A 16,279-nucleotide genomic window follows, 5' to 3' on the forward strand; every position below is an offset into this window, starting at 1 on the left:
TTAGTGCTGCACTTTTTAGTTTCAATACCCATCTGCCAAAAATTACCAAGGAACATGTTATGTTAGAATAGAGTATTTGATTATTATTTCATCGCGAGTAAAATATGAGAAAAACATGTATGCACTCACTAGTAAAAGTTTTATAGACTATCACCATTCATTTTCAACCATTAAATCTTTGAACATCGGCAATGTATAGATATTGCATTCATAAAATATAAGATGAACTTGGTATATGGTACTCAAAATGACAAATTTGGTATAAAATAAGTAAGGATAATAAGATAACCTAATACTGCAGTTATGCTGATCGCCACAACCGAATCACACCACAATAAATACGGAAGTTACAAAATACTTACACTTTAGTGCCGGCTGCTGCTGCTGATTTTGGGGTGATAGTGGCAAAACCAGTGTATAGGTAAATTGCATATGACCAAATCAAGAGTGCTATGAACATTACCAAGAATACTATTTCGGTGCCACAAACAATGCCAAGAGGACCTTTTATAAGCATTGGACGCTTCCATATGCTTGCCTTATGTTTCTTTCCATCGCAACTAATGATGCAAATTATCATAAAATACATAAGCCAATGCATATTAAGTAAAGATTATTAATAAAAAATGGGGTTTGAGTGAAATGGAAATTCTACCTATCCATGTTAGAACCATTTGATTTTTTAGCTAAGTGAAGGTAAACACATCCTAGAACAGCTATGAGTATTACTGGAAAAGTGTTAATCAATGTTCTTGCACCTGTTATATAAGATCATAGGGATTTTAGCTATATATTTCGCATGCATGAACAATATTTTAAATTGTGGTTGCGGCGGTCATCGCAATCGCAATATTTCGGCCGCATCACGTGATGTGGTCCACAATATGTTACATTGTGCATGAATATAATGCAACCAGAAATTGAAATGTATAATAATTGAATTAAGAAAAAAGTGACCTTGTTTTCCAAAATAGATAGAAGTAGTTTTTGGTTGGAGGTGAATAAACCAGTTTTGTGTATAAGTGTTTGTAGGCATCATTATCCAAATAAAAATCCAACCCACAAAAACAAATAGTGCTATAACCCTTATTGCAGATTGTACCCTCTCATATTTTTCTTGAGTGCATGATCTTTTCATCATTTCAGTAGCAACATTCTCTTCCATTTTCTTGTTTCCTCTACACAAAGAAGCAAGGTCTGATTCTGAGTATTTACAGTACACAAAAATAGCCAAAAAGATAAGAACACAGTTTTATAATTATTCAAAGTGTAAGCCAAAAATATAATAGTGATAGGAGAAATATTAGAATTATTAGGATACTTGAAGAAAAACAATACCAAAAAAAAAACAAGGTTCATGTCTCTTTCCCACTGTGTGTGGAAAATATACAGTGTATAGTAAATTAAGTAATTTCACATATACTAAGGACAAGGGTTAAAAGACAATTAATTATTATGATTTAATAAAAATATACAATAATTATTATTGAGCATATGATATATAAGAAATTGTTTTAATTAACTGTATCATTAAAAATATATATAAGTAATTAAAAATACTTATATTAAAACAAAAAAATTGGTTTTTTATTATAATTAAGATTAGTTTTTTATATAAAAGTAATTAAAATTACTTATATTAAAATAAAAAACATTATTTTTTTTATTATAATTAAGATCCATATAGGTCAAGAATTAACCACGTTCAGATTTTGGGGTGTGTGACTATATTTCCAACAATCTATAAATCGAATATCTAATCTCTTGTCTTTTAAAAAAATCTAATGAAGCCTTACACTATTAAACTGATGCATTATTTGGATTTTAGGTAATATCTCTGGAATCAAAATTTCAAAACCCCAATACTACAAATTCTCATACCTATAGAAAGTAGCATATATTACAATATGATATGTTTATTAATAATTGATTTATAAATAACATATATCACTTTCTTTAAGAAGGTATAACATTACTGATAAAATATTCTTATATCCTTATATTATATTCTATAAAGTTTATATTTTTTAATTTATAGCATAGTCTTAGAAGCAGTGCTAACATGTCTAAAACATGCCCCACAAAATCTACTAAAAAGGGGAAAAAAAGTAATACCAGATTTTTTTTTATGTATATATAAATTATCTAAGGGAAATATAATAAAGTGTGCTAAGGTCATAGGTTAACACATTCAAATTGAAAATGCTTTAGCTTTTTTAATAAATGTTATTGGGATACTGGTTAATCTGATCATTAATTAAAAATAGTCAACTAAGAGTCAAAATATGAGGACATCATTATAATAGAATAGGATCAAAACAGCACACTTTCTATGTTGTAAAAATAGTATGTTATATAAATTTTATGTATGGATTAACATTTTTTAAGGTTTATAAGTGGCTAATCTTCTTCTTTTAATTGCATCTATATGTTTATATGTGTTGCCCCACCCCTAAAAATTCCTACATGTTTATGTGTTGCCACAAGGCAAAAAAAAATCATAGATTAGCTGATGATTATATTCTATATTTATTATTCTCTTCATATTTTAATAAAATTTTCTTTCTCTCTTATAATAATGCGTTGAAAAGTACTTTTAATACATTTTTTTCATAAATTTGAGAATCATAAATAAAGAAAAAGATATATGTACTGATAGTATAAGAATTTTTTACATTGTCATTGTATCTTTTACCGTTCATTTTATATCATAATTAACTCTTAAATAAAGGTAATACAAATGAATGATGTATTAACCATGTATAAATTATTAACGGTCAGTGCCTATATATAAATTTTTTTTAAATTTTTGTAACTCTTAATATATTTTGATGTTTTAGGTTATCTACTAATTTTTTTTGTATTACCAATGATATCTCTTCACGCTATGGATATAAAACTAATCATTTTTGGGAGATCCTTTTGATCACCATGAGGATCTAGTGAAATTTTACACCAGTAAACTAACATATTTTTTGTATTGTGGTAGTTTATGAAATCATTCAACAATATATAATTTTAATGCAATTTGACTAAAAAATTGCCCATAAATTTTTTTGACTAAAATAAAATCATTTAATACATGAACTAAATTAAAATAAAATTAGAGGTATGATAAAAAAAATTAATAGATAAGAACATAGTTGAAAATAAAATATAAATATATATATATATTAAATTTCTAAAATATCAAAAGGTTTAGAATAAGATAAAATAAAAAGAATACGAACGAGTAAATACATTGAAATGTTTCTACGAAAACATAGATAGTAAAGGTTCCTTGTATTTTAATTTAATGTTTAAGGGATGCCATGCGTGTGTGTATATATATATATATATATATATATTTTTGGTGTCCTCCTGGTTGATGTTCATAATCACCAATTTAGTGTATCATTAAACATTATGCGTGCTCCTTTACCTTTAACTTATTGTTTAATATATGTTTTATTTATCTTTTGACTAAAAAAATTCTTTTTAAAATATATTTTACAAAAAAATAAAACATATGTCAAAGAATAAATAAATTTAAGAAGATGAATTATTTTTAGTATGAGAAGACATTTTATTCTCATCTTATATGATTTTTTGTTACACAGAAGTTGAGTTCTAAATGTGATTTGTGGAAGTTATATTGATTAATGTTTAGTAGATGAAGAACAAAAAGGCCAAAATTTACTTATTATATGATGTCAAACTAAGTTATTTATTTTTGAATTATTTGTTAAATTTACTTATTTTTTAATTAAGTCATTTGATTACTTGTCTATATGGAGAATAGTCTACTTGGTCCTTTTTGATGTTGAGGTGGATATTGAATGGAATAAAAAATAAAATAAAAAAACATTGAATTGAATAAAATAAAAATGAAAAATACTATAATATGAAGGACTAAACAAAAATTACTGTATTTAGTAGGAATGAATATGTATTGAATTTGAGTGATAAATGATAGTTCTATGGGTTTTGGTAGGGATAGTTATAGATATCAGGAGGAAATATATGTAACACTTGAATCTATGTCTGTATTTTTAGACTTGCAAGTATTTGGGATCGAGTATTTTGAAACAATCGCTAAACAAGTATGGACCTATGTAATGGAATACTTAGACCTATGAAAACCAAGAACCCACAGTTCCTAAATTTATATATGTGTGTATGAAGTAACATAATTGTTAATCATAAGTGTGATATTATATTGTTAATCCAAAATTGTAATATCATGTTAATTTATAAATATGATAGTATGTTGTTAAATCATTTTTTTTGTCACAATTGTCAAGTTATATTATTAAGTAGATATGTTATGTTCTTAATCGATAACTATGATAATGCTACATTGATTGAATAATTCTTACTAAATAAATTTCTATTATAACTTTGAACTATTAATTTTTCTTTTTAAATTTGTTTGAATAAAAAGAATTGTATTTAATCAAAATTTTAAATTGTATTTAAGTTATGTTTTGTAATTTTTTATTACTTTTTCTCCTTTTGAGACAAAAATAACATAAAGAATATTGAGAACAAACTCAAATACCATGATTATTCTTAATATTTTCTTAATTTCTAGAAACTCATATGTAGCCCAACAACTAATGGATAACCACTAAATTCTAAGTCCAAACAAATGGACAAGGTAAGTTCGAGTGGTGTAATCCCTAAGTTTTGACCTTACACTTTGACCATAAAAAATATAGACCTAAAATGTTTCTACAATATATCACTTCACGATCATTAACCATATTTGATTAGAGTGTTTTTAAATCTCAATTGTATCCTCAACATGGTGTTCTAGAGCAAGATTAAGTTTCATCAAAATTAATACAGTCGAGAATTATCTATAATACTTCCTAGCAAACTTTAAAATTCACCCCATTCATCATTAGGATGCTAATAATTGTGAAAGACACTAAGCTAACATTAACTTCAATGTCAAGAATCAAATACATAATGGTTAAATACGAAATAAATAACAACAAGATATCTCATACTAATCACATAATATCGAGTCTAGTTTTTAGACAACGAGTCAACTCATAAGTGATCAACTTACCACATCGCAACGAACACCTTACAATCATTACAAGTCAAAACTACTCATGTAAGCTAATTCCTCAAAAAAACACACCTTTCTTTGGATCTGCCTATTGCTCCCATGAAGATAAGCATACATAAACACCTTAATAACTCATAAGTGAAAAGTCTCTAGAGTAGAGATCAAATTTGACAACTATACTCTTTTAATCAATCGAAATTAGAAATTGGGCTAGATCAATAAAAACAGCTTAACATTTTTATTCTATTATTTAATCACATTAGCATGCAATAGTATAAAAAATACATAGAACAATTAGCATGCTTCAACCATGACTTCACTAGTTTTGATTTAATTTAAGCTTTTTTCAAAGTAAATTTGTTATTATGCATGGTTATGGCATGGACATCATCAAACACCTAGTTACCAATTAAACAAGTTTCAAGTTATGAGCATTGACTCCTGCAGGATATATAATGAATTTAAATTTTGGAAAACTTCTTTTCTTTCAAGCTTTCCACAGTCTCCTTGAGGCTCACTTCCAAAGGAGTAAATTCAATTCCCAATGTCTTTGTCTTCTCTTTGGAGACCTGATAAGTTGGCATATATGGATTATCATTTGCACACCTGTTACCATTGTTTTCACAAAGTCAAAATGGTATTACAAAAACAAAAACAACAAAAACTTTTATTCCCAATGTACTAACAAAGTGTTGGTATAGTGGTGTAAGGTACTACTGGATCCCCAAGGTCGAGGGTTCAATTCCTGGGAGCGACACTTGTTGGGAGGGGCAACCACAAACCCCGAAAGAGATTAGTTTCTTAACAAAAATGGTGAGAGGATACCCTTGGTAGTATCAAAAAATTATTATAAATGTAAACACACAAATTAGTATATCTATTAACATGGTGTTATGCAAGGCCTTATTTTAAGAACACACAATTCTGTAATGAATTCCAAGTGTAAAGTGCAGTATCAATTAGCATAATTCTTGAAAATGTATAGTGTAAGGGAAAAGAGAAACTTTCAGCTAGAGCCTATGATAGATGACAAGTCATGAATGATGAAATGCACTCACATGTGAATCAATGAGATTGAGCAAATTGGGACTTGCATTAGTTATATCCATTTTTGAAGTTATCAAAATATATAAACTTACTTTTCAGGGAGCTTTAATGTTGGGTAAAGATCACTTAAAGTCTTCACAACTTCTGAAAAGTGTAAAACTCTCTCAACCAAACAATATCTTCCACTAGCTGAAGGAATCTCATATGCTTGAATATGAGCATTTGCAACATCTTTCACATTTACCCATCCGAAAGTAGAATTCGGAAATGTTTCTGCACCTGTGTCAAGGAATTGAAAGAGTTTCTTCAATTGAACAAGAGTACAAATCATGTCCAGTGGAAAAACAAATATATTTGAAGCACATAGGAATTACAACCATTATTAAATTAACAACTAGATAACTCAATACCATGACAATTACTCACCGAAGAAAATTAATGGCATATTAAAAAAATAGTTTAGACAATAATCAACTAGAAATAAAGACAGAAGAAACTCTCATCAAGTTCAACAACCCCAGTTTTGACCAAAATGCATGCACATACCTTAAATGTAAGTACAGATTACAGGTTTTTAGTTAATATTAGCCTCTTTTTATTACTTTTATCTTCTTAGTCATATTTTCCATTTCCTTTTTCAATTTGCTTCATCCCGAAAAGCTTTGAGTTAAAAAGTATCATTTAATACAAATGCAGACAAAGCCGATAATAGAATTTTTTACAGCATAATTTGTATGAATCAATATTACCATTAATGAGGTTTAAAACAGCAGCAGCACTTGTGTTAAGGGATGGTTGCAAGAGAGGCCCTATCACCATTGCAGGGTTAATAGTAACTATGTCTATTTTGTTTTCTTTTGCAAATTTCCATGCAGCATCCTCAGCCAAAGTCTTTGAAAGCACATACCACAACTGAAAACATAAATAGGAAATGATCAGAAAGTTAAAGAGCATTGTGGAATACTATATGTTGCAAGTTATTGCTTTTAGTTGACAATGGAACAAATATAAAAGCATCACATTAGTAAAAGCAATTGTCTATAGCACACAAAACTGAATTGAAGCTATTCTAAATTAATATTATCCTAAATGAACATCAAATTATGATGACAACATTCATCAGCTTCCAACTCTCGAAAAACAAGAATTAAGTTAAGGTAGAAATGGCATATATAAATAGATATATATACCTTTGATTCCTTACAAAAATCTGGGTCGGAAAACCATGTCTCGTCAACAACTACATCAGGGGTTCGAGGCTTTCCATTATACGCAACAGCAGCAATAGAAGAAGTTACAACAACACGTTTCACAGACGGCGATTTCGCAACTGAATTAAGAACATTCAGAGTTCCCTTCAGTGCTGGATCTATTAACTCAGCCTGAAATTATAATGCAACTCCACTTCATGAAAAATCACCCGAAAAAAATTAATGGAGTGCATTATAAATAAAACGACGAACCGAATGAACGTACCTGTGGGTCCGTGACATCATGATAAAATGGAGAGGCAGTATGGAAGACACCATGACAGCCTTGAACAACATTGTCAAAGGAACCTTCTTCAAGCAGATTTGCCTTAAACAGCTGCAATCTCTCCTTGGCACCATCTAGGCTAAGCAAGTGGTCAATCTTTCTTCGATCATCTGCACACGAATCAACATTTTTTGTAGGGATGAAATGTCGATCTATTATAAATCCGTGTAGTGGAATTAAGGCTCGGTTGTTTTAATAGAAGATAAATCTATTTTACTAAACAAAAAAGTGCAGCCCAATACACTAATAAGCATAGTTCAATCTATATAGTCGAATTAAGGCTCGGTTGTTGTACAGAAGATCAATCAATAAAAAGGCGGTCCAGTGCACGATCCCGTAGTGGGTATGGGGAGGTCTTATCTCGCAAGCCGGATCTATCGATAATGACAAAATTAAAAATAAAAAGTGTCGGTTATCGAAACTGTTATATTTACTAATAAGTATAAAAGAGATTTGTTTACGGACTAGTGTCGCGAACGGTGGCCTTGACGGTGTAACCGCGGTGGAGAAGAAGCTTGACGATCCATGAAGCAATGTAACCGGAAGCGCCGGTCACGCATACCACCTTCCCGCTGCTGCTCATATCTCTTTGTTATGGATCCGATTTTATTACCAGAAAAGACTCCAGACATATATAATGATTGATTTATACAACTTTCTCTTTTTTTCTTATATATCATATAAATCAACACGTGGTCACACATAATTCTTTGGTATCAATGTTTTTTAGTAAAATAAATTACTCTTTTTAAATATCTTTGGTATCAATGTTTTTTATGTGATAAAATATTATTTTTAAATATAATATTGTGGCATTGAAGGTTGAACTCCTCTCATTATTATTGCTTTGCATAGTAAAGGAGTATTCCCTATTATTTTTTTGTGGTTCTAGGGGGCCAATTTGGTCTAATAATGATGAGACCAAAATAAGGTTGGATGTAGGATTGTATCTTATTGAGTATAAGGTTAGAATTAGGTTCAAAAATTAGATCTGGACAATATTTAGGGTAAGAGAAACATAATTACTCATTCGTCATGTTTGTATATGTTATTTAATTATGTACATAGTAATTACATATTGGTATGGAGTACCACTAATTATCTCATTTTTTTCATTATATATACATTATTAATAATATATATACTTATATCATTTTACATGTGAAATTACATATTCATGATAACTCGGGTATTAGTTTGGATTCAAAGACTAACTCAATCAACATTTAGGAACAAGTTATCTTTGGGTATAAGGCCGAATCTGAGTTCAAAAAAATATTCGGCCAACATTTTAGGGTCGGAAAAAAGGACAAGTCTTACCTTACCAATGTTCACCCATGTATGGTTATACGTGAGTATTTGAAGGTTGAGTGAGAACTTATACCACTTAACTAATTCTTTATTAAATTACTCATGTTTTAGAATTTTAAAACTTGGTGGAACTTTTTTAAAATTTCATCTTCCATGAGGAAAACACTCGTTGGAAGAGGCAAATATGCAGTCCAAATTTGATAGTACCGAAAAAACCTATTATCATTTTCTTTAGGAGAATGAACTCTTAAGTAATGATTATAGTCCAACTAATTAATATACTAGAAACATAAAAAATAGAGTGCACTAGAGTTGAAGCCCACCTAGTAGCTTTTATATATGTTTTTTTTTATATAACCAATAGTATCCCTTATATTATGGGTAAGGAATTAATCCATTTCAGGATTCGTAATTATCTCTCTCAACAAGTATCGTTTCCAGGAACCGAATACTTGACATTTTGATCATTCTGAGGTCTAACAAAGTCTTATACCACAAGAACGTCTTGTTGGTAGCTATTGATTTCATAATAGTTTATATGCCTTTTAATTTATCCCAAAATAAGCATATAAAATATATCAAATTAAAATAGGAAAATACGTAAAATCCCTCTAAACTTTACGTTTTTTTGCAAGTAATCATGATGAACTATTTTTTAATTATAAGTACTCTTTAAACTTTATCAGTTAGTGAAATTAGTCGATGTATAAATATATTATCAAGTTACTAATAGGCCAATAAGAAAATCATTGCAATCAGACTTACAACAATAGCAAGACAATAGTGGAGGCTAGCTAGCATTGATATCCAGATAAAACCACCATCATAATACAAAATTGATTGAGAATAAGATAAGTCAATTTTAGAGTTAAAAGTAGGTTTTCTAGTGGCTTGATAAGCAAGCATACAAGTGAGTTGTATTTGTGGGGTTTGGCAATGAGTGCAAGCTGGGAGAGGATGAAGTTTTTGAGATAGCTCATCATGGACTTAAGGTTTCTGAATTTCTATTCTTATGGGCACTGAGAACACCCAGCTGGGCAACTAGTGATCATGAATCATGATTCTCTACCTCTTGAGAGGAATTTTTTGTGTGGAATGGGTACAACTACAGAAAATATTAGCACCTCCATCATTTGGTGGGTCTTTGTTATACTCTAGTTGGGGCTCTGTAATTGAAACTCTGTAGTTTGGCCACTGCCTTGTTGTATTGCCCTTCATTATTGATCAACCTCTTAATGGGAGGGTTTTGGTGGATAAGGGTATGTCAATCGAAGTGAAAAGAAATGAAGATGGGTCATTCACTAGAAATGATATAGTCAAAACCCCTTACACAAGCAATGGTAAAAGAGGAAGGAGAAAAGTTCAGAATTAAATCAAGAGAAGCTGCTGCAATTGTAAGGGACTTGAATCTGCACCAGGATCACTACATAGCAATATTTGTCCAGTTTCTTAAGGATGAAACCAGGAAGTAGAACTAAAGCTAACTTAAGTAGCATCTCAAGGGATTCAGGAAGATTGTAACACATGCAGTGGCTGAGTGCACATGCTCGCACCTAGCGGGGTCTGAGGAGGGTAAATATACGCTGTCTTACCGTCGAAAGCAAAGAGACTGTCTCCAGGATTTGAATTCATAACCTGCAGTTCACAAGGTAAACAACCTTATTGTTGCACCAATGCTCATCCTATATTAGCCACTACAAAGGTCAATATTTTTTTGGGGTACAACTGACACTAAAAACTACAGAGGGGATATATGATGAGTGAGACTGATTTTTTAGTTTGAGAAATAAATCCAGATCAGGAATTAATTAAGAATGCAATGGGAGTAAAACAAATCACACTTTGTAATATAATTCAATGACATATTGAAGAATCATTAGCTATAGGGTTTAAATGTTTTAATTTTATTAAGTATCATACTACAGTGACTAGAATTCTTTTCCAAAAAAAGTAGGAAATCCATAAATGAATAACGGTATAATTCACTCATCAAACTTTTGTTAGTAAACCAGAACTAAAATTTGAAGCCATATGACCCAACTACTAAACTACACAGCTCCAACAAGTATTAATTACAAAACTGCAGTTGGTTGGAAACTGTGACAAATTAATATACTGAGAGATCTTGTACTAGTGCAAAGCTTACCATGTCCTCCAAAATCCTCATGATGTGGAGAATGTCACTTATTAGAAATGTCTTGGAATGTGCTGCCAAGAGCCACCCCATGATTCTTAATAATCTGAACTGCTTGCAGAAGAACATCTTGTTCGGCAGAGTATAACTCATCTTTGCGCTGTAAGAGAGAGACATGACAGATAAAAAAATACAGTCAAATATGACAAAATTAAACAAAAACAATGAAATTACTTTCTTATTAAAAGACAAGAACTAAAAGAAAAGGAAATAATTAAAAAGTTTAGCATGTCTTATATCCTTAATTGTACTCTGCTCTCTTTTCTGGTCTGCACAAACAAGCATTATTAAGTTAAGCTTATCAACTTAAGCATTTGGGATCAATTGCTAATCACTAATCCGTAGGAATCAGAACTGATTGATATACACTTCACCTCAGATCCAGTGAATAAAATATCAGCTTGAGCTATGCAAAATCATTTCAAAACTAAACTTTAAGTTTCAAGATCCCCCTAACTTTATTTTGCAGCCTGGCAGAAAATCAAATCACAAGTAGGTTCCACCAATTGACTATGCCATTACTTCCACTACGTGATGCTACTTTTCTACTTGGAATTAAAATATTAACTATTGGTAAGTGCAATTTAGGTCCAGTGAGACATCTTTTGCATACTCCTTCATAATTCAAAATAAATGCAGAACCCTCTTGCAATCAAAAACAAATAAATGCAAAATAAATTGAAGCTAATGTAACTTTAAAGAATACTATAATTTCTACGTATTGTACTTCATAATCCAAACTAGCACACCCTAGTTAATATTCTTGTATGTAAATTTCTCAAACAAAAGTCATGTAAATTTCTCAAAACCAAGGTCTTTTGAGAATAATTCTTCCTAAAGCATTTTGCAAAACAAAAATGACCCATTGAGAAAGTAACAAAAAAAGTATGGATAATTCAAGGATTCAGATGTGCAAGGTACCATGTGTTTGAGGTTGTATCCAAGTGTCAATTCTGCAAATGAACTTTCAATACGGGACAAGAAACAATAGGGAACATCTTTCCCTAAGAAAACCTTCGCATTTGATCTCAGCATGGTCTTCACATCATCCGATATCTGGGGAATCTTACTTAAATCCTCAATCTGCAGTGGAATTTTGGTAATAATAGCATGATATTCGGCGCGGGACTTGTTCACTATTACCTACAAAATTTGCATGGAAAAGAGGGCCTAATTATGATGGCTGAAGCAAGCAAGTAGGTCATAATCCGAGGATTAAAAGCTTAGCAGTTACCATTTTTATATAAAACAAGGCAATAGCTGATTCATTAGTTTTTGTGTGTGCTTGCAGATGTGTTAATTGCATGCTTAAAATTTATGTATTCTCTGTAAGTTAAGTTTCCTAGCAGATATGTTCAAGCCCAGCGAACAAAGGGATTGTGAAATTAATTTATCAATGGGTCCAATGAATAACCGAACAAGTTAGTCATTTATCAGATATCTAAATCCCAGTTTAGAAACTGATGATATGTATGGTTAGACACATCTGAAGGCAACACGTAACAGAATCTGCCCATGAAGACCCGAACATATATTGTCAATTACGCTATTATTATCAAATTATTAATCTGCCCATGAAGACCCAAACATATATTGTCAATTATGCTATTATTATCAAATTATTTAAGCAAGAGAATAATACAAAAACAATAAACAAGCTTTTATCCTGCTAGGTGGGGTCGGCAACATGAATCAAAGCCATTATGCTCTAGCATAAATCATATTCATTGACATTTGTGTAAAGAGCATGCTAACATATAATTTCTTCCCTGACGTATTCTTATTATCATTTTCCTTAAAAACAAGGGGATAAAAGATCACCACAATCTGCCAAACAAGATGATGGACAAAAGAAAAAATGGGGATTCAATACACGAGGCTTCCACCTAGTGGGATCTGGGAGGGTAGATGAACACAGCCTTACCATCACAAGCGAAGAGGCTGTAACGCATGACTTCCAGGCAAGCAACTTTAACGTTGTGCCAAGGCTCAACCTCTATGATGCACAAAAGAACTATGAAATGATTTAAGCAACAAGATGCCCGCTCAAACTATTGTGAGCATTTTTCAGCAAGGCTATATCTTTGGTGTAATATAATTATGCCCAAGATCAATTGTCATGATTGATTTGTAATATTTAAGTATTCAAAACAGATTTGAGTCTCTTGAAGTCACTGCATATAGTCAAAGAAACACCCAAAAAGTAATTTTAAATAGTGAGCCTCTTCAGAAACACCCAAAAAAGAGGGCAAAGGAAGCACTCACCTGGCTAGAAAAAAATGAGTTTGGCACTATCACTGGGAACTTCTCAGCACTCAGCAATGACGTAGTAGTAAGACCCATTTCCATCACTTGACCTTCTACCGAGCCAGCCTGCAAATTGTACAATTTCTCAGACGCAATTGAGAAATATATAGGATTCACACAGGGGCAGACCTACATTGAAGAATGGAACCCTCCAAATTTTCCAAATTTGATGAAATTCTCTTTGCATTTCACTAATAACATATATGTTAGGGCCCACAAAGTTGTGATTCCTATATGTTTCTTCGGCCTCTCCAATATTAAATTCACCACATCTCATCACCCCACAATTGCGGTGTAACATCGGATCACAAATTCACAATGATGTAGCCAGATTGGGATGCAACACAACCACATTCAGGCAGCATCAGATCGCATTTGAGCCACAACAGACTGCATCAAATTCAAAAACATTTTTTATCACAAAAAGATTCACGCCGCCAAGGCCGCAATTCATCGCAATGGCTGCAATGACGCAAACCGCGGCTACAATTTAAAACACTGAAAAGCACCTTTATCCCCTAGTAGCAGAACTATGGTTCAGAAAATATTTTTTCCCACAATAATTAAAACAAGTCCATTCATTAATTTGCACCTACTAAACCAACATACTTTTATCGTATCTCCAATTGAAAAGGGCCTTGAAAACTGCATAGATAAACCACTGAACACATTGCCTAGAATGTCTTTCGCAGCAAAAGCAGTAGCAACTCCTGCATGAAGAAAGAAGGAAGGCAATGTTAAACCATACATAGAGTTTTTGGGGTCGGTCGCTACTCTCCACTATCCGCAATTGACTACCTAAGGAAAAGGGAAGATACTAAAAAAATTTAAGAATGTATATTAAATTAATAATTACCTCCTATACCACCAACGGTTACAATAGACTGCACAGCCACACCACAAGCCTCAGCCAAAGCCATTATGCCAATCACAAATAGACCAATAGATGATATTTTGTCTAGAGCGAGCAATTTTTCCCTATCAAGCCCAAGTAATGCTTTACCAGACAACGTACGTGCAAAAACATTTGTTTTCCATCTATGGATAAACCATACAAATGAAAGTATCACTGCACCCCTCCAAGCTGGTGCAAGATATTGTGAGGCTATAGTTGTGGGAGCTACCATTACACCTCTGGAAATCAAAGTAAATTGTCATACAACCAAATATGTAATACAAAGAAAATTTAAGAAAATGACAGAATATCGACTAACTTGTAAATAAACCACTAACATTTGTGAGAATGCTATGAAGGTAACTAAATAACGCACTGGGTCTTCTAGAGCACCCCAAAAGCTTTTCTCATAAAGAACTGGCTCCCCAGATGTGCTACCAGGAAACACAGAAACGGGACTTTGCAATGCATATTGGTGAAATTTCCTCAAAATCTTAGGCATCACAGCCCAAGCTATTAAAGTAGCTGTTAATGTACCGCCAACCGGAATAACCACCTCTTTAAGATATGGATTTGAATCAAGCAACTGTTGACCATATGGAGTCAGCTCATCATAGGAATCTTTTACCTTTTCCCCAGCATGTGTTGCGGTCTCTACCACATTCTTCCAAGCATCTCTAATCTTCTCAGGCCAATCACCAGCAACAACTGAATCACCGAAAACATTAGTGTCACTTGCACCAGAACCAGCTTGAATGTCAGTGCCACCATCACTGTTTCCTTTCCCACCCACAGATGATGAATATTTTCGGCAATTCAACACGCTGGTCATCGAAGAAGCAAAGGGAAGAGTACTCCGGAAACCAAAGCCAGAGAACTTAGCATTAAATGATGCACTGATTTTGGTGCTACTAACAAGAGATTCAGAAGCCAAATTACTGAACTTATTCCTAGCGAAACTTCGAGATGGCTTTATCTCTTCTATGGAATAAAGATTTCTCATTGAATCACTTGGCAACCTTGCAATTGTTGCATGGTTCATAGGCATAATACTATGGTGGTATTGTTGAACTAATTCAAGGTTCAAAGAATGCTGAATCGAACTCCGTAATCGTTTAGCAGAAGAAAACCTGAGAGATGCCATTTTAGAAAACTAACAATTCATCACCTGAAAGAAGACAACAAAGGTACTGTTAGTGGTAGTAGTAGTAGTAGTTCTCTTCTCCTCAATCTGAAAATTCCACAACAGTAACCACAATGCAATCGCGTCAGATCAGCATACTAATAAAAAGGGCAGCCTAATGCACGAGGCTCCCACTTAGTAGGGTCTGGGGAGGGTAGATGTACGCCACCTTACTTCCGAAAGTGGAGAGTCTGTTTCCGGTATTTGAACATGTGACCTCATAATCACTAAGCAACAATTTCACTGTTGTGCCAAACTCGCCCTCTTTATCGCCAAACTCAGCATACTAATATTAAAATAAAAAAGAAATCAGAGAATAATTGAATGATTGAATTGTAAACCCTAAGCATCCATCATAGTTGTAATTTGCAAGCAGAAAAGAGAGAATGCAACCTAGGATTTTGTCGATGTAATTTTCATTTCGCGTTGAATCGATTTTCTAGGGTTTTAGGTACCAAAAAATAGAAATGGGAACGGAAAGAGAGAGAGTGTGTACCTGAGCTTGAAGTTCAAGATTGGAGCGAAGTTGATGAATATGATATGGCCAAGACAAAAGTCTAAATTTTGTTTCTTTTGCTCTGAAAGGAAGAAACTAACATAGTAAAAAATAAATAAGTAAGGAGTAAAAATAAAATCATATATTCTCATATTAAATTCTTCTATTGTTAAAAAATTAACTTATATTATTTTCTTACCAAGATATAACATTTTTTTATTTTCGTATGGGGAGTAAAAATTATCCTCATG

The 16,279-nt window shown here is 32.2% G+C and overlaps 2 protein-coding genes and 1 pseudogene across 4 annotated transcripts; 1 reads left to right on the forward strand and 2 right to left on the reverse strand.

Annotated features, from left to right (window-relative positions):
* On the reverse strand, positions 5,388–8,259 carry LOC109330967 (cinnamoyl-CoA reductase 1-like). The gene is made up of 6 exons (XM_019565232.1): positions 8,108–8,259; positions 7,583–7,752; positions 7,297–7,488; positions 6,856–7,018; positions 6,199–6,385; positions 5,388–5,665 (listed from the first exon to the last, which is right to left on the reverse strand). Exons 1-6 carry the CDS (start codon positions 8,223–8,225, stop codon positions 5,521–5,523), a joined length of 975 nt encoding a protein of 324 aa, XP_019420777.1. The 5' UTR covers positions 8,226–8,259; the 3' UTR covers positions 5,388–5,520.
* LOC109325674 lies at positions 8,984–10,634 on the forward strand (annotated as a pseudogene).
* LOC109330935 (mechanosensitive ion channel protein 1, mitochondrial-like) lies at positions 10,830–16,124 on the reverse strand. 3 transcript variants are annotated; one of them, XM_019565208.1, is made up of 7 exons: positions 16,031–16,124; positions 14,688–15,584; positions 14,311–14,588; positions 14,064–14,164; positions 13,413–13,520; positions 12,069–12,290; positions 10,830–11,247 (listed from the first exon to the last, which is right to left on the reverse strand). In XM_019565208.1, the coding sequence occupies exons 2-7, from the start codon at positions 15,491–15,493 to the stop codon at positions 11,134–11,136; spliced, it is 1,629 nt and encodes a 542-aa protein (XP_019420753.1). In that variant the 5' UTR covers positions 15,494–15,584; positions 16,031–16,124; the 3' UTR covers positions 10,830–11,133. The 3 variants fall into 3 exon arrangements, with proteins under 3 accessions (XP_019420753.1, XP_019420748.1, XP_019420757.1); XM_019565203.1 differs by having other exon boundaries at positions 14,688–15,580; positions 16,029–16,124; XM_019565212.1 differs by having other exon boundaries at positions 14,688–15,518; positions 16,031–16,118.

The sequence above is a fragment of the Lupinus angustifolius genome, chromosome LG02 (assembly GCF_001865875.1).
Source record: "Lupinus angustifolius cultivar Tanjil chromosome LG02, LupAngTanjil_v1.0, whole genome shotgun sequence".
Classification (NCBI taxonomy): domain Eukaryota; kingdom Viridiplantae; phylum Streptophyta; class Magnoliopsida; order Fabales; family Fabaceae; genus Lupinus; species Lupinus angustifolius.